Raw genomic sequence first — 19117 nt, 5'->3', positions numbered from 1 at the left:
GTCAATGTCCAAGGGGTAAAGTGCTTTTTCGCATGTTCCGAGAACCAAAATGTCCAAACAGGTCATAAAAATGTCACAGCCGAGTAAGTATTAGTATACTAGTATTCAGATATCTCATATCTGGTGGAAGTCATTTGAAGAAAGGGACTGAAAATAGCAACTTCTTTAAGCGATTGGCAGGGGATTTGTAGAAGATTTGGATTAAAGGTCAATTTCAGATTATTTTGTAAGAGGTGTCCAGATGAACCATCATCAGGTCACTGGATCACCAGATTTATTTACTTAAAAAAATATAGCAATTCCAGAATATTGGACGCTAACATTAAAATATGTTAAATCCATTCCCTTTCTTCAAATACAATAACGCCATTCCTTGCTTTACTTAAAACCGTTGGTGGCAGGTGGTGATGCCACGGATCTTCTTTCGGTATATGGTAAAGTCTTACAGCTGGTACAGCTCGACGCTGCTGGATCGCCGCCGAGTGAGGGACGAGTGGCGGGCGCCAACGTCCCGTGCTGAGGATCAGACTTGTGAGAAACTACCGCCCATCTCCGTCTCCTCCTGGAGGCTTTGGTTGTCTGACGCGTAATACTGAAAAGGAATTTAATCTCACTATTCATATACCTTACAATGGGTTTTCCAGAAATGATTATCCTAGCCAAATAATTGAAAAAACATCTGCTAGTATGACCTAGTCTAGTCCAAAATGCTGGTACGATACTTCTTTTTTTCTCGAAAATATCCTTTAATGCTAGGTATACTTACTAGTGGAATATGCCTTTAAGTTACCATCTTGAATCTCTGAATTTCTCTTCTTCTTTTTGACGTAGGTACAATTAATCAACTTACCTCAGAGTAAGCTCCACCATTCCATTCCAGCCTTCCTTGCTCACGTTGCGGTGTGCGTTGGGGTGTCAAATCTTTATTCCTCAAGTTCATGCCAGGTCGGGCCCTCAAGGCCTGTCTCAGTGATATATTTGCTCTTTGCGCCTCAGCCCTTCCATGCTGGATGAATTCCAGGATAGCGGTTGCTAGGGAAACTCCCAAACCTCCGATCAGAATGTAGAAGAGTCCGGCCATTTGGTTCAGCGTCAATTGTTTGCCTTGCAGCTGTAAAATTTTACACAAATTAGTTTCATCATTAAGACCCATTAGGTTTTGAAATAATTGGTTCTGGGTTGGTAGATATATTAATCGTTACGTAGAAAGTTACTCTCGTGAGAAGCGTGCATATTTTCAGTATAATAAACTATCGGTATAATAAATATATCTAGAACGGTGAATTAAATACATCCAAATCCAGAAACCACCCACGTTGTCACCATTTAGTGTGTGGAAAATCTGGATATGTTTTTGAAAGTTTTCTGAATTCTATTATTATTGTGAGCGTGCTCTTCTCTGTGTATTGTGTATGTAATGAGTGTAAAAAATATCATCAAAAGGCACTTACACCACACAAATCGATGTCATTGGCACATTGTGGATCAAGAAACCAACGGCGAACCAGACTCTGAAGTTGTCCCTCGTTCTTCAGATGCTGCAGGGCTAAATTAACTCCATCCCTATAAAAGTCTTTGACATAAGCATACGTATAATATAATTCGCTTAATATTCGCTTTATATTCGCGAGCCTTTCGCAGAGCTGATTTCGCAGTTGCTAGAGTTTTATGGGTTCCATAGCTAAATGGCAAAAAACAGAACCCTTATTTACATCCCCGATACCTTACCTCAGCTTCGATCCTTTCGGGAAGGCTACAGCGAAATCCCTTACTCCAGCATGGGTAGCAGATACGAGCATATGGCAGGGTTTCTTGGACTTGTTGGTTTCAGCCTGATTCGAGTCAACGAAGAAGGAGAACCAGCCAGCACCGTGATAAATGTCCTGTGATTAATATTTAACAATTTACGTGACTTTCTATCAGACTTAGGTTGGTATCAGTTGGCGATTAAGTTTCCATCTATCAAAGGGTAGTAAATTAAGTTCCTTTTGTAATCATTGTAAAGTATGAAGTTTATTAAAGTTATAAATTTTGAGTAAAATTGTAAAAGCAAAATTTCCATTCTTACATTATGTTTAAAAGGCCTCCAACAACCTTAGTAAGCAAAAGATAGCTCAAGCATTATTTAATCATAACTCAGGCAGGCAAGGTAGTATTGGTAGGCCTTGTTCACCACTCTTGGCCCAAGAGCCAGTGGCAGCCAGACATTTTATAAAAGCTGAAAGTTTTTCGTACACGTCCTCATAGAGGTGAGAATGACCAGAAACTAAGGAGTTTGGGCGCGTTTACTTCAGGAAGTGGTGAATTACTTTATGTGGCAAATCCTTAGTTCTACTTTAGTAAAAAAACTGTATACATCAGGGCAAGTGGTGATCTTGGTATATAGTCGCAGTGGCTCGTTGATGCGATTGACGGTCAAGTACGAAGTCAGGTTGGCGGTGTAAGTTGAGACCAGAACGAAAGCGAAGAACCACCAGACAGTGCTGATGATCCGACCGGAGATGGATCTAGAAAGAATTTTAATATTGGATTTATGGCATACAAAGAGACACGAAAAGCCTGTCAAAAAAGAATAATTTGCACAAAACTTTGAAATCACATCAAAAGCACAATAGACATAACTACCAGTAGTTCGACTGCAAAGAAATGGACAGGTTTCAATATCTGTCAAATTCGTCGGGTTTCACTAGGATTATGAATGGATTGTGCCTCGCGCTGGCTGATATATTTTATTTTTAAATATTTAAAATAAAGATTTCAAAATTGGATTCTGACAATTTTAATCGCATGTGCCAAAACACAAACAACAAAACGACCAAAGAGGAACACGTCCATCGAATATGTCATAGTTTTAAATTTGTAGGTAACAATTTAACAACCCTAGCGACGATTTTCGTCATAATACGTCAAATTTAAAAATTTCAACATCAGTTCTAAGTCGGAATACTCTATCATTCTGTCTACTCTGTCAAAAGCACAAAAAATGTGTCAAGGTGAACATATTTCAAGTATATAAGCGTTCTCTGTGGAAATACAACGAGAAGAAAACCACATTTTGAGCGTGATTACGCTTAGAAAATTTTGACCTGCGTCTACTCTTTCTTAGCAGCATGTAATTTTGTTTTTTTTAAATAATTGGTTCTGGGTTGGTAGATATATTAATCGTTACGTAGAAAGTTACTCTCGTGAGAAGCGTGCATATTTTCAGTATAATAAACTATCACATTTTTCCATTTTCAAGAGTCAAAGTGAGACTATACAAAAATTTAATATAATCGAACGGTGAATTAAATACATCCAAATCCAGAAACCAAAATTCCACCATCTACTAATTCGTTTAAAAGCCAAGCCTATTTTAATTATGGTCGGTTCACGAATTGTACAAAATTGTCTAATCTCTCTTAAAATTTTATGACTCCGATTCACTGATGGGGAAACGACCGACCCCGTACGAAGTTAAATCTAATGCAGTTTTAATATAGTGCAGTGGAATTCATTGTACGAGTAAAATAAATTTTGGGATCGGTCTAGCAGAATCGGAGATTTCGTTTAAGCTATGGTTTCCTGGGATAAAAGTGTCGTGGTTTAACCTGAACTGAGCTTTATTTTTTGCTTTTATCATTTACAGTTTTATCGTATTTAGATTGCATTTCAGCTCACATTTTAGATTTATTAATATAATATTACTAGCTGTCCCGGCAAACGTTTCTTTGCCGTATAAAGTATTTCGCCCGTATTATTTTATTGAAGTGACTAAGTAAATAAGTATGTCACCATGGCAACGTCCATCGCTATCCCGTCGCACAAACAATGGTCGCCGTCAGTTTCGAGTTGTAATAATTTACTATTATTTATTCAACAAATGCACTTATCAATATAAAAAGTACCCATTAGCCAATTCTCAGACCCACTGAATATGCATATAAAATTTGGTTAAAATCAGTAAAGCCGTTTCAGAGGAGTACGCGCCCTAACATTGTGACACGAGAATTTTATATATAAGATGTATATTGTATATTCGTACATGTACCAGATGATAGGTTTTATATTGTTTTACTTTTTCTGGACAGAATATTTTAAGCAGTTACACTTTAAAATTATACTGTACTTTTTTTATTCAATCAAAAAGATTTTTAGGAACAGGTAGGTAATGTTTAGATATCGTTATCGTTAAGTTAATGATACTTAATAATAATTATTTATTTATTTTTATAATGATTAGTATAATTAATATAGTAGCTGTGATCTTAATATAAAATTTTATCAACAAAAACTCTGTTAAGTAGCTCAAACGTAAAGATGGAACAGACAAACATACTTTTGCAATTATAATAATATTAGTTTGGCTTAAGCCCGTCACAGACTTAGCTATAATATATATTAATATACCGTACTATAATATATATTATAGTAGCTACCAGAAATATATATGTTATACCTGAGTGTGCGGTCACGCGAAAATTAGTATAGAAAATATATAGTAATATGCCTAGCTATAAAAATATTAATAATATATATTATAGTTAAGTCTGTGACGGGCTTTATTCTACAGCAGGAAACAAACGATTTCAATGTTACATAAACAATAAAACAATCATGCAAATGTGACACTTACCTGGGCGCCATGTCACTACCTTGCTGCATAAAAGATCCCAAAGAGAACCAAATGGAGTTCCAAAAGCTGAATTCGTTCACGAGCGTGGTCTGAAATATGACAATAGTCTCATTCATTCCGCATAGTCTTACAGCATTAATATGAATAGGGTTGAACATGACAGTTATTTATAGAGGCATTTAAGTTTCAAATTATTAGGAATAACCTTGTTAAAATATATAGAGACATTTTAGTTTTTAATATGAGTTATTGAATTGAGTTTAATCCTTCGATGGATTCTTTGAAATCTATTGATATTCTATTGTGTCTCGCTCACCGGTGAGCTTATGGGGCTTGATGGGTTAAAGTAAAATTATTTGGGCAGCCCCGAAGTTAAGGAAGGTTTTTCCTACTTTTATTTATAATACCTTCCCTGTGCATCAAAGTTTTGTAGTATGCTTACTGACAATTTTACTTATGCCTTAAATAGCACTTAATTTCTACACTTCACCTTAAACAGGAACAACGATACAACGTAAAATTAATTGATGAACAGCAGCCACATTCAGATTTAATTGTTAGTTAACGTAATTATAAATTTAATATAAAGTAATCATTTATTCTTTGCTTAGGTTCTACGGGGTGAAACAAAACTAAGTGATAATAATTTAGGTTGTGTATGTATTCCTGGTAGAGAGTTCACTGAGAAAGTAAAGACCACATTTTTTTCACTTTTGTATGGGCAAGCTCCCCAGCGTCACGAGTTTCCCCATACAAGGGTGAAAAAAAATTGTTTTTTCAGCGCTGCTACTTTCTCAGTGAACTCTATGTCAGGAACACATGCACACCCTAAAGTATTATCACTTAGTTTTTTTCATAAAGTTAATATACCTAAGTACATTAAACTTAGTACCACCGGTCCTAAGTTCAAAATTCTTAAAGGAGTGAAACAGGGAGACCCACTTTCTCCGAAATTATTTTGCTGTGTCCTTGAAGAAATTTTCCGAAAACTGGATAGCCAGTGGTCAGAGAAGGGCATCGAAATTAATAAGAAAAGGCTAACCAATCTCCGCTTTGCCGACGACATAGTCCTTTTCGCTCCTACAGCCGCAGATCTCCAAGTTATGCTCCAAGACCTCAGCACTGCAAGCCTCGAGGTGGGACTTACAATGAACAGGTCCAAAACACAACTGATGACCAACAGCACGAGACGTAGGGTCGTGTTGGACGAGCAAGAAATACACTATGTCGACGAATATATCTACTTGGGCCAGTTAGTTTCTTTTGACAATAGACCAGGAAAGGAAATCGATCGCCGAATTGAAAACGCCTGGAAGAGCTACTGGTCCATGAAGAAGCTGATGAAGGGAGAGCTACCAATCTCCCTGAAGCGCAGGCTCGTCGACATGTGTATTCTGCCCGTCCTAACCTACGGTGCGCAAACTTGGTCATTGACCGATTTACAAAAGTCCCAACTCGGGGTTTGCCAAAGAGCAATGGAGCGCAGTATGTTGGGAGTAAGTCTTCTGGACAAAATAAGGAACACAATACTGCGCTCACAAACAAAAATCACGGACGTAGGAGTTAAGGCGGCTAAGCTAAAGTGGGATTGGGCTGGCCACGTTGGCCGTATGCATCCCGACCGCTGGGCAAAGATATCGACAGAGTGGGTACCTGAAGATGGAAGACGCAACCGTGGCCGGCCTAGGAAAAGATGGCGCGATGAGCTGGAGGCGTACCAGCCGGGCTGGCCAACGGTGGCGCTGGAGCGAGACAAGTGGAAGACCCTGGGGGAGGCCTTTGCCCAGCAGTGGGATAGCATAGGCTAATAAAAAAAAAAAAAAAAAAAATATACCTAGCGGAATAGAGAAACAAATGCCTAATCAAGAGAGATGTCACTATCAGTAACACTGCGTGGTGAAAAGAGACGTGTGATACATGACAGCAGCACTCTTTTTTTGACGTCCAGTTGGCACGTGCCGCACGTTGACAATTAAATATCATAGAAATCATGTTCAATCATGCTTGTGTAAGTGTATATGTACACATATTTTTACACACAGATGAAACCAATTTCGGTTTCGTTTGACAGCTCGAGATTGTTGCTCTATTCCGCTAGGTATATTAACTTTATGGTTTTGTTACACCCTGTACCTATATACTCACCCGGTTATCGTCGGCCTCCTCTAAATTCTGGTTGGTAGTGGTCGACATGAGCCGCCACTCGTGCGGCGAGAAACGTGACACGAGGTAAAGACATAAACCCACGACGAAAACGCTGCATAGCACGAGTAGCTGGAAACAGATTTATGTTATATAATATAGGGAAAATGGTTGTTTTCTCGCAGTAAAATTATCATATCAATAGATATGTGAAGGTTTTTTTTCATAAATAAAATTCGGCCGGGTCATAGCCGCTCGCGCATCGGCATAAAGTTGCCATAGTACGTCATAAAAATTATTTTTAATTTTCAAAAAATAACTTGGATGATTCGATAGTACTACTATTAAGGTAAATCGTTCTACTGCGGGAAAACAACCACTAAAATGTCACTTATGTAGGGAAATGTCACTTATCTATATATTAATACGTGAGCGAAAAACTTTGTATCCCTTTCGAAGAAAAATGGGGAAACGCAGGTGAATGAAATTTTGCACAGTTATAGTTTATATGGTAAAGGAGAGCATCGAGCTAATATTATTTTGAAATTATGCTTTTATCATAAATTTTTTTAACAAAACATTACACACACTACAACACACACACAAGGCAAAATGACAGATTTTTGAGTGACAAGCCTATACATACGAATTGTACTCTTTTATTTATGATTGAAGTCTGTTGACAACAAGGTGACAAATTGAAAATGGATTATAGTTTTTTTTATTGAATCTTAGATGCTATTAGACAATGCTTACACAGCCAGTCTGAGATCAGCTGAGTCCCAAAGACAAGAGTTGAAAAAAATATGATTAAGTCAATATTTAAAAAAAAATATAGGTAGTCCTAATGTCGTTGAAAGTTAAAACTAAGGTCGAAGTTTCGACCATTGGGCGATCTCTAGTATAGGGAAATAGCTATGTTCTTGTGAAATGTACTGTAGGACACTATAACAATACAAATATTTTTTTCCTTTTTTACCAGACCATGGCGAAGCCTAAAAAGCATAAAGTCTACTGGCCCGTTTTTAACAAAAGATACCTCAAGTGACATAGGCCATAATTTTTTGCAAAATGGCCCATCTACGGACAGACTGGGATAGAGTTAACATAGCATATAAAATTATTATGATAAACGCCTATTGTTAACTTAGATTAGCATTAGTGACAGAAGAGTGGCAACTTAAAAGTAAATATAAGGAACTCCCATGGGAAACCAATTAAAATGACATGAATAGCTACCCTAATCACTATAATTAGCTCGCTATGCGTGAAGTTCATTGCATCATGGCTCCCTAATAAAAAAAAAACTACTAATTTCAAACTCAATTCCAAAGTTCTAAAATCAAAATCTCGTTGCAATATCATAACCCAACCCAATCAACTCGGAGTGACTTCTCAAGTCGTATTCCGTGCAACATTTTATGACAGTATATTTACACTATATCCCTTACAAACGATCGGTGCTGGTGAGGTCGTTAAATGAGATGACAGTACATCTATCCCTGTCCCTCTCCTTCCGGGGTGTTTGTTACAAGAAAATGGGGCTAATTCTAAAGTAGCTTTTTTGTGAGATACATTGGCATTAAGATAGCTTTATGTTTCCTTAACACTTTCATACTTTCTATAGATATTTCATAGTAATAACTGCTAATATAAAGGTTTAAGGTGCGAATGGGTCATCTGGTATTAAAAGACATCCCGGGCTTACGTTTAAGTTTAGGTTCTCGAAAAGCTAAGGGATATTGATGAATGAACGATAGGAACAAGATTTTCAAGTATAATATTATACCGACGCTTTTCAGAAAAATTATGTATAACAACCACTAAGGTCGATACTGATCCAGAGAATCCCAACTATTTCTTTCAGGACCTAAAGTAATTACTTAATTTATAAAGGACATTTAAGTTTCCTTGCCAGAAGAATTTATCAATACACCGACAATCTTCCACCGTGCGTTTGTAGCGTAACTTTCAGTTTTATTCCCCATCAAAAGGCCGGCAACGCACCTGCAGCTCCTCTAATGTTGTAAGTGTGATGAGCGACGGTAGTTGCTTTTCATCAAGTGACCCGCTTGCTCGTTTGCCCCCTTATTTAAAAAACTAATAGTGATCAATTTGAAAATCCCACTCACCCAAACCTCCAAGGACAGTGGTCGGAAGAAGCTGAACATGGTGATCAGATCCGGGTTCTCATCAGGGTCATGTGGCTCGCTAAAAGACAGGAACGGCTTGCTGAAGTCCACTACTGCCTCCCGACTGACTGTCATCGTGAGTGGGGCTATCACCAAGTCCACCTCCTAAAGATGTGATAATACTTTAAAAAAAAAAAACTAGTGTGCCGAGGTATGTGCAGTGACCACACAACTGAAGAAAAACTTCTTTAGCTCCATCTATAATTATTATGTATCTATGTACTTAAATCATAATATACTCGTCATGCATTTGCCAGCTTACTCCCCAAGTGTTCTCCAAGCGTGCGTAAAGAAGTTTTACTTCAAAAACTAACAAAAACACGCTATTTTTTTATTATTTAATAATTTATTGCATTGTCATCTAATACGTATGCAAAGTTTCGAATTAATTAGAAACCAAGTCTTCCTTCTGAAGATAGAGGGGGTTTCAGGACATTTTAATTGCAGAGTAGTTTGGAGATGTCTGTTTCCTTGATGAAAAGGGATAGGATACTATTTTGTTTAGGTTCTAATATTTCTGTGGTTGTAAAAGGGTTAAAATGATCGAGAGAAAGCTAGCAGCCAAGTGATAAGGAACTACGTTCCAAAAAACAAAACAACTTAATGCGTGATTAGTAGCGCGGAAACACACAGCATACAAGAAGGTTAATCTTCAAAGTGAGATTAAAATGACAAAGAGTGATAAGATGCAGACTTTTCGTCAATTGGTTCGAACTAGAACGGTAAAATATTATGTTTAATTCTTGTACGTGGATATCATCTGGTAAAGCGACATGAATCTTAGACATAAATTATTTTTTATTATTTGGTTGGAGATCCTTGAACCTGCTTGAAAGAATAGCTTTTATTGTTTGTTTATAGCATTAAGTAGTATTGTTTATAGCACTAAATAGTAACGAATACTCATATAAATATTTCGTATAATGTTTTCTCGAGAAAAAAAGTTTTCCCAAGCCAAATCATACATAAGCAATGGGAGAGAAGGCGACGGTTTTAAAATGCTAAACAGTATTACTGAGCTTCTTACCGGCTTAAGTTTTTATACGGCTCGAATTTACACCTTACCAGTTTTTAAAATGGTGTTTTAAAGTATTTACACGCTACATCACGCATGATGAGTTTACTCCGTATTATAATATTACTACACTTTTAAAGAAAATGTAAAATTCCTCTTAAACATCAGGTTGTTTTCTATCGTTACGTGGTTAAAGAATTGGAAGTTTTATTTAGCTTTAAAGAAGAAAACTTATTACAAGAAAGCTTAAAGAACAAAATAAAATTATATCTATTCAGTCGTCATTGAGAAAAGGCTAAAATTTTTGAAGTCCCCAAGGTATAAAAATATGACCATGACCTTTAAAACCATGTAATTTATAAAAAAAATGTATCTTCTTAATCATAAAACTGCATTATAAAACTCTGTATTCTTCGAGTTATACAAAAATACATGGACCGTTAAAGGCGATGTAATTTCAATCACAACAAAAAAGCATTTATCAGTTAATCATCTTAAGTGTTTGTAATCTAAGCGAGGAATAAAGCAAATTCCTTTGTATCTAAGTCCTTTATTCAGTTGTCCCAAAGGTTTTTTATTGCGGGTTCTATCACGATTTAATGTGCTATGTTTCTGTAGACACATTCAAACGAGAACGTTTTTCATTATGTTTCGGCGCAAAAAAGTAATTTCACGCCGTTTTGTTTATTTTCTAAAATGTTTAGCTTATACTTGTGGACTTTTGGAAAAGGTTTTTGGAGTTGCCAAGGCTTAAACAATATCGTATGAGAAGCGCGGCTCTGCCCGCATAAAACAGTCTTTCGCCAATCTTTAGGTGAAAAGTGTCAAAATATATATTATACGGAAAAGGGTAGTAAACTCTATACAAGGGTCGATTAAAAATTTTCTCAAAATCGGCCAATAATTTCGGTACTTTTTAGGGTTCCGTACCTCAAAAGGAAAAAACGGAACCCTTATAGGATCACTTTGTTGTCCGTCTGTCCGTCCGTCCGTCTGTCAAGACCCTTTTTCTCAGGAACGCGTGGAGGTATGAAGCTGAAATTTATATCAATTACTCAGGTCTACTGTCCCTTGAAGCTGTGAAAAAATCAAACTTCTAAGCCAACGCAATCAAAAGATACAGCCGTTTATGCCGCAAATTTTCGACACTTGCAAGGGAATCAAAACCTACAGGGTGCTTCCCGTGAACTCAGAATCTTGAAATTTGGTACGAAGCAACGTCTTATAGCATAGATAAAGGAAAAATTACGAAAACCATAAATTTTTAGTTACATCACATAATATATTTTTTTTTAATAATTTTAAACTTACTACCCATTTCCTCATAAACGCGTAGAGGTATTAAATTGAAATTCATACCAAATACTCAGGTCTATAATACCTTTAAGCTGTCGGAACCCTCGGTGCGCGAGTCCGACTCGCACTTGGCCGGTTTTTTGATACAAACTAACAATGTTTTTCTTTTTATAACTACTGACCAGTATAGATTTACCCTTTTATTTTTTTAACATGGGGAAATGCTTTACGCATCCCCGGCAAATTGGGGATATCGGCCGGGGTATGTGGGACTCCTGCTACCCACTAAAACCCCATGGTGCTCCACTCATCGCTTAAGGCAGAGTTGCGGGTGCGATAGAACCTACCGCAACTCTGCAGTATAGATTTACCCTAGCTCTAAAGTTTAGTTTTATACAGATATTAAGGTCTTATGGTATGTAATAAAAAAATTGAGCTCACCTGCCGCACCAATTCCCCAACCATGCCGTCCCAGCCACCAGCAGCTTGTGGGTTCTCTTTTCCGTATTTACCGTCGACCACGAATTTGATCTCAACTGCAAAGAAGGATAGGTTAGGATAGGTTATGTTGCGACATCAAATCATCGAAGGACCAAAATACTGGTAGAGTACGTCATTAGGAAAAGTCTTACATTAATTAATATAATTACTATCCTTCTCCGTTTTAACGGGGTAAAGTCTTAAGCACTGTCTTTTTTAAATTAAAATTTTAAAAGTTTGTATTAAAATAATTAATAGATTTTACTACGGAGAAATTTTTTTTGATTTCCTTCAATATTGCATGATTTTTCAAAATAAATTTTCATTAACATATTTTGTTACTATTTTAACACAAATATTTGAATACCATTTAATCGCTATTGGATTCGCTATTGAAGAGAAGTGGAAACAATAATAATATAATATCATATCATTCTATTTCTTTGAGTAAAATCAGCAGGCAAGCTGTTTTGGACATAAGACTGTTGTAATTTCTCCCCATGCATAACATAGCAATAAGTCTGCACTGCTTAATATATTGTTATCGTTAGTTTATCTTATTAGTTACTAAATGTATTATATTTATTTAGTTCTTGTTAGGTAGTTCTTGTACTTTCATCTTCAGTTTTAGGAGGGGCAGAAGTTGTTCGGAGAAGAAAAACTGAAAACAACACTTGTTATATTAGAATTAGAAAAAAGCTAGATGATTCTTCCGCCACAAAACCGCTAAACATACTACGGTTGTTTGTCGTAGATACACTGTCAGTTGTAGTCGATATCCATACTGATATTATAAATGCAAAAGTGTGTCTGTCTGTCTGTCCGTCTTTCTTTATGTCTCTCTGTTACCTCTTAACGCCTAAACCGCTGAACCGATTTTGCTGAAATTTGGTACAAAGATACTTTGAGTCCCAGGAAAGGACATAGGATACTTTTTATCTCAGGAAAATGTACGGTTCCCGTGCGATAAACGAATTTTGGCGCAACGGAGTTGCGGGCATCATTTAGTAAACATTTTACAATAAGATTATATCGTTTAAAGAATGAAATAAAATGAAATGAAATAGCATTATGGTCTAATCACAATGGTGATTTCCGGTTCCTGGGACAGGGAGATTGTGAGGCGATCACTAGATGATGGATCTAGGCCCTTGGCTGAAGGGCGTCCGGAAATCACCAGTGTGATAACTGATAAGGCCCTAAGGACAGCTAGTAAGGGGCCTTACATATTATAAGTCTAACTTAACTGGTCAGGCTGGCCTGCGTCAGTCCGACCCGATAAGATTGGTGTCCACGTACACGGGTGCCTTTCGGCGTAGAGCCAGACACTATAGTCTCAGAAATTGTCGTGAAATTGAAATTAAAAAACAAGGCCTTTGCGTCCATTGTGGATGATTTATTGACGACTGTGGCTCAGTTGAGGGGCTGTTGGTAGCTCAAGCCGGGGGTCACGGGTTCTAATCTTGCCGACGGACCAAAAAGTTCTCAAAGATCCTGGGTTATGACTGAGTATTAAATATGTGTATAATATAATAAAAATCTTAAATATACATATGTATAGTATAAAAGTATTAAATATACTTGGGTATATATCCGTTATCTGGTACCCATAACACAAGTCCTTCAGGTATTTGTGACGTGGTGTGAAACGTCCATAGATATTATTATTATTATTATACAGTATTTTCATAACGAAGTGACCACTCTTCAAATACTGTAGTGCCTGGAACAAGATTTAAACACATATTACGGCATTCTCGCAACATAGTCGGCCTAGTCCAGAGGAATGAGCAGGTCAATACGTCTGGGCTCTGGGACCAACTATTGTCGAGACATATTTTAACGTTCCTTTAAAACAAACTATTAAATCCATACTAATATTTTAAATGCGAAAGCATGTCTGCCTGTCTGTCTGTCTGTTACCTCTTCACGCCTAAGCCACTAAATCGATTTTTCCGGGTTTGAAGATACTCTGAATCCCGGGAAATAACATCTAGGATAGTTTCATCCTGGAAAATTGTGCCCTACCCGCGCGGTAAACGAATTTTGGCGCATCAGATTTGCGGGCATCATCTAGTTAAGTAATGAAACTTAAGATAGGGTGAAACTTAAGGGCATATCGTGTACAATTTATCAGACTGGCTTAAAATCTTATCAATCAATTGCCTAAAACGTCTAGAAGTGATCAAAGACCTAATTTTACCTAAGATTTGGGACTACTTTAACCCAGTTTCAATAATTGTCTCAGAATTATTTAAGTGTGTGGCTAGTAGCTTTGGTAATGTTGTTTGAGCTATTTGCGATAGACACACACATTTGAGAACTGTGTGAGTTGATGTAACTTTAGGATATGAGCTTCTAAACGTAAGGTTTAGAACGCGCGTCGGACTACGTTCCAAACTGTAATGAATGTGTCTGGTAAAATAGCTAAAAACTATTTTATTTATTTTAATCTATAGGTACTTAGTCAAAAAGTTAAGAGTCTTCATACTCAATTCACATCGAGTACGCAAAATACTATATCGCCCTATAGATCGCCCTCATACTAGAAACATCTGTCACTTCATTCTTCTTCTTCTTTTATTTACGGCGAACCATCGCTTTTTGCGACATTCTGCCAGTGTCAAGTATTGAAATAAAAAAATATCGAAACGAATTGGTAAAAATCATGAAACAATTTTGGTATTTGAGATCTGAAAAGAGAAATATTGTAAAACCGTGGTTTGTATAAAACGTTGAAATCTGATAAGTTTTTGACAGGGCCGCTACCAACAGAATTCAGCAATTTGAGAATATCATGATCCAAAGAGTTTTTATAATTCAACATCATAATATTAACGGCATTAAAAAAAATATAATATTTTCGAATTTAGAAAATATTATAGTTTCGAATTGAGAAATTTTAAAGTTTCGAATTTAGAATAAAAAACGAAATTCAATTCTATTTCTATTCATTAACAGCGAGGACTCGAATATTTTACAGCCGGAACTGTAAATTATGTCGGACGTTTTTGTGCGCCCCCGAAATAATAAAAAGACGATTTAACCCTTCAGCCGGCTACGGCCCTTACAATTGCCAACTGCCGCAAATCTTTGCAACAAATGACATTTGTTCGCGAGATACGGCCACTATTAAAGACTTATTACGTCCCGAATGGGGTCACTTATTTTTGGGAATTTTTCTCGACGCACGGACATTTTTTGTTGACGTTTTCTAAACTGGAGCATTAAAAATGATACCCTCATTTTTAATGCAATAAATAAATATTACAATAATATATTTTTACCTAATGGTATTTTTCATATCTTATTTTTCTAAATTATAGTAATTAAATTGAAAAACAATATGCGAAGGGATGATACATCTTCAGTCAAAATTCTAGCTGAAGACGAAAGCTTGGGAAAGACCTCTAGGCCTATGTACCTAGGGCGATTATAATCAAATTAAACAAACGTCAAATTCGTATCTAAGTGCGTCATATTGTACTCACTAGTTTTGATAGCGAAGTTCCAAAATCCTCTCGCCGATAAACTTTGGTTTGGCGAGGTTCAAATGTATTAGTTTCTTGAAATAAATAGATATAAAAAAAATGGCGGCTGTATACACTCATCGAGACACCCCGAGACAGGCCGAGCGGGAGTGTGTACAGCGCGTTCTCGTCTCGTCTCGCACTCTCGTCCTCGTCTCGGTCGCTCTCGTTGGTTTTCGTCTCGTTGGCTCTCACGAGGTAAACGAAAACGGGCATGTACACACTCGTTCAGTTAGCTGCTCGCTGACAGTATTTATTACAGACGTGTAAGTCATAAACACGTCTGTTCTTGGTTTAGGAATTTTCTTTGTATAGTTATTTAATATTCTTTGTTTAAAAATTGATAATAGCTCACGGCACAAAGACAAAATATAGCGGCAGCAATTTTCACGTCATTGGTCGCGTGAGTCTACAGTTTAAATGTTAGAATGAATGTGTATAGGCATGTTCTCGAAGAAAGCTGGGACTCTCGGCAAAAGCTTTAGTTTATTATACGGTCTACTATATACTATATATTATATACTTTTATTAATCAATTATATTATCTGTTTTATTTTTCTTCTATTGATTCAACTTCGACTGACGACCTCTGTGGCTCAGTTGGTGGGCTATTGGTAGCTCAAACCGGGGGTCGCGGGTTCGAATCCCGCCGACGGAACATAAATTTTTATATCTTTCTGGATCATGAATATTGAATGTGTATTAAATACGTGACTGTATCATATTTAATTATAGTCTTAAATATATTGTGTGGCATAAAAATATTAAAAATATTTCCGTTGTCTTTCACACACACAAGTCCTTCAGGTACCCACGAGGCCAGACTGTCGTGATTCGTGAAGCGTCCATAGATATTATTATATTATTTTTATTATCTTACAAAAATATAGATGGACCATGACCCTATTATTCATAGCTTATTATTGTGTCTATTTTTAAATAAAAAATATAAAAAAATATGTAACTTACAAGTAATCTCCATTTTATCCAACAGCAGTCTCGTCAGGTCCACACAGAAACCAGACAGGTTAGCGCTCAGGGGGTCCTTGATCACAAACGGCATCTCCTCAATCGTGGAAACCACATAGGTCTTGGAGCGGTTATAGTAGTTGATGTATTTCGACGGGGGCTTCGGCTCAGAAATCGGGATCAGGCCAACGCTGTCATACCAGGTACCAACCTAGAGAAAAAAAATTATTGAAATTCCTTTTAAACACAACTTTACGTGCACTTTTTCCTCTTTATTCATTAATTATTATTAATAAATTTTAACGTAATACACATACATACATACAGTGTATTACGCTAAAAATTAAAATGTATAATAATTAATGAATATAGTAGAAAAGGTGCACGTTAAATTGTATTTATTTGAGTTTAAAAAAATTGTTAGGAAAAAATTTGACGAAATTTGTGTGTTGCTGATGTGGTTTTGCAATAGCATTTATGCCGCGGCCGCATATGCGTAGTGCTTCACGCTAAAAACGATACTATTGGACGATCTGCGTGTATCGTCTCATAGCACGAAGCTTCGGAAGATAGACGCAGGTGCGGCCGGGCCGTTAAACTAATAAGTAGTAATAATAATCGTTGAACATACAAGAATTAAAAAAAATATCCACAGCCGAACATAATATAACCTCCTTCTTTTTGGAAGTTGTTTAAAATATCAATACTGTGCATTTTGTACCATCGAGGAAGTTGATTCCTATGCAATTGACAGACCAACGTTATTTGGTCGAATAATATGTCACTTCAATATTAATTGTGATCTGTCAGCTGGGTTTGACGTAACGCTTTGCATAACGATTTGCATAGCATATTTTAATTAATTGTCTAACTATAACGTTTGCAAACTTTTCTAAGTTATTACCTATTAGGATTATAATAACCTATGTAGGGACTAGTGATTGGACAGTAAGAGTCATTGGACACAGCACAAAAACAAAATATTTATTAAGGTTGTTTAAACACTGCCTATTTTTAAAGTAAAAGAACGCATGAATTTAAGGAAAAACAGGTAGTTTTTAAAGCAACCTTAATAAATATTATGTTTTTCGTACTCTGTCCAATGACTAATACTGTCCAATCACTAATTTACCTTATTTAGGATTTAAAAAGTTATAATAATATCTTTTTAAATCCCAACTGCAAAGTAAATCTCAGTCGACACAATGATTTGAATAAAGAGCAAACATGACATTTTTATTGTAATAGTTTTGAAGCAAACAACAGACGCTGCCAAGTCCAATATTTATGCCGGCATAAACACCACTATCGTTAGTAATACCTTGACAATGTCTCCTTCAGAAGTCATCTCCATAACTTGGAGCGTGAAGTTGTGTCGATGGCCCTCCTGGCTAAAGCGTATGAGTCCGGTCAGGCCATCTATCTCCGTCTGAAACAAACAACACAATATCTTCTGGCCTCCGATTTATTACGAGGCCAACGCGAGCTAAAATAATAAGGCCACACATTACAAGTTGCGCGTTAAAAAAAAAACTGTTCCTAATTTAAAATATAAGATTGGTCGGTATAGAAAATATCAAGTTCTAAATTTGAAATACAAGACACAGGTATAAAATAATTCGTTCTAAATTTATAATTAATGTTTAGCAGGATAAATAGGGTGTGTTCTAGAACTCTAGCAGTGTACCGGACAAAAAATTGACAAAATTTGGGTATCGAGACGTCAGTATTACTGCAAGCAGAGGGCCTAGAATTTTGGAACACACTCATAGATATTGCTATTAATGGACGCTGTCACAATAGACATAAGGACCAGTAGTTCGACTGCAAAGAGACGGACAGGTTTCAATATCTGTCAAATTCGTCGGGTTTCACTAGGATTATAAGTGGAATGTGCCTCGCGCTGGCTGATATAATTTATTTTTAAATATTTAAAATAAAGATTTCAAAATTGGATTCTGACAATTTTAATCGCATGTGCCAAAACACAAACAACAATACGACCAAAGAGGAACACGTCCAGCGAATATGTCATAGTTTTAAATTCGTAGGTAACCAGTTAACAACCCTAGCGACGATTTTAGTCATAATACGTCAAATTTAATAATTTCAACATCAGTTCTAAGTCGGCATACTCTATCATTCTGTCTACTCTGACGCTGTTAAGCATTCGTGTACTACCCCACGAAAAAATAACGTATTGAGTTATGAATGCAGTTATGTTTATGTAGAACAAGGCTGCATACAACATTTTACAACAAAAAAATTGTGGGTTAGGAGTTAGGACACTAATGCTTAACAGCGACCATTTATTCTGCGGTTAAACTTCGCAAGCATTTTAAAACACGACTATAGAAAAACGAAAAATATTTTATCAAATAACAGACATTATAGTAGGGTCTTTCGCTGGTGCGCACCACAGAATTTCGAACCGCGGTTCGAAACAGCGAAGAACCGTTTTTGAAATATTTTGTATTCCCGATTCATACCGCGCCGATTGGAGTGGTGTGAAACCACTAATTAATTATTTTTTGCTATGGGTGGATTCGGACCACGAATTTAAGCCAATAATTATTGTAACAAACTTTTTTTAGTCTCATTTATTTATTTGTACAGACGTATAGAAAAGTGGTTTCAAAAAGGAATAAAAACACATTTTTTTTAAAGAAATTACATTTCTTTCAAAATCGTAAAAAATGGGAAACTTTAATACTAATAATAATAATAAGGTAAATTTTAAATATTCAAAGAGAAAATAATCTTTATATAAACAATTAAAACTACATAATATTATAAAATCACAGTAACAAATTGAAAAAACCGGCCAAGTGCGAGTCGGACTCGCGCACCGAGGGTTCCGACAGCTTAAAGGTATTAT

At 36.4% G+C, this 19117-nt stretch overlaps 1 protein-coding gene across 1 annotated transcript in view; it reads right to left on the bottom strand.

The window, feature by feature from the left end:
- Nucleotides 1–463: 463 nt before the first annotated feature.
- Nucleotides 464–19117, bottom strand: part of LOC121738374 (glutamate receptor 1-like) — a 154236-nt gene continuing 135582 nt past the window's right edge. The window contains exons 8-18 of the mRNA XM_042130370.1: nt 17561–17668; nt 16240–16450; nt 11702–11796; nt 8890–9054; nt 6761–6889; nt 4616–4704; nt 2357–2507; nt 1729–1883; nt 1452–1563; nt 851–1111; nt 464–592 (exon numbers count right to left, since the gene is read on the bottom strand). Coding sequence (XP_041986304.1) covers nt 524–592; nt 851–1111; nt 1452–1563; nt 1729–1883; nt 2357–2507; nt 4616–4704; nt 6761–6889; nt 8890–9054; nt 11702–11796; nt 16240–16450; nt 17561–17668 — 1545 coding nt within the window. The 3' untranslated portion in view covers nt 464–523. The remainder of the gene's footprint in view (nt 593–850; nt 1112–1451; nt 1564–1728; nt 1884–2356; nt 2508–4615; nt 4705–6760; nt 6890–8889; nt 9055–11701; nt 11797–16239; nt 16451–17560; nt 17669–19117) is intronic.

Source organism: Aricia agestis, chromosome Z, assembly GCF_905147365.1.
Source record: "Aricia agestis chromosome Z, ilAriAges1.1, whole genome shotgun sequence".
NCBI lineage: Eukaryota > Metazoa > Arthropoda > Insecta > Lepidoptera > Lycaenidae > Aricia > Aricia agestis.
This window is presented reverse-complemented; position numbering and strand designations above follow the sequence as displayed.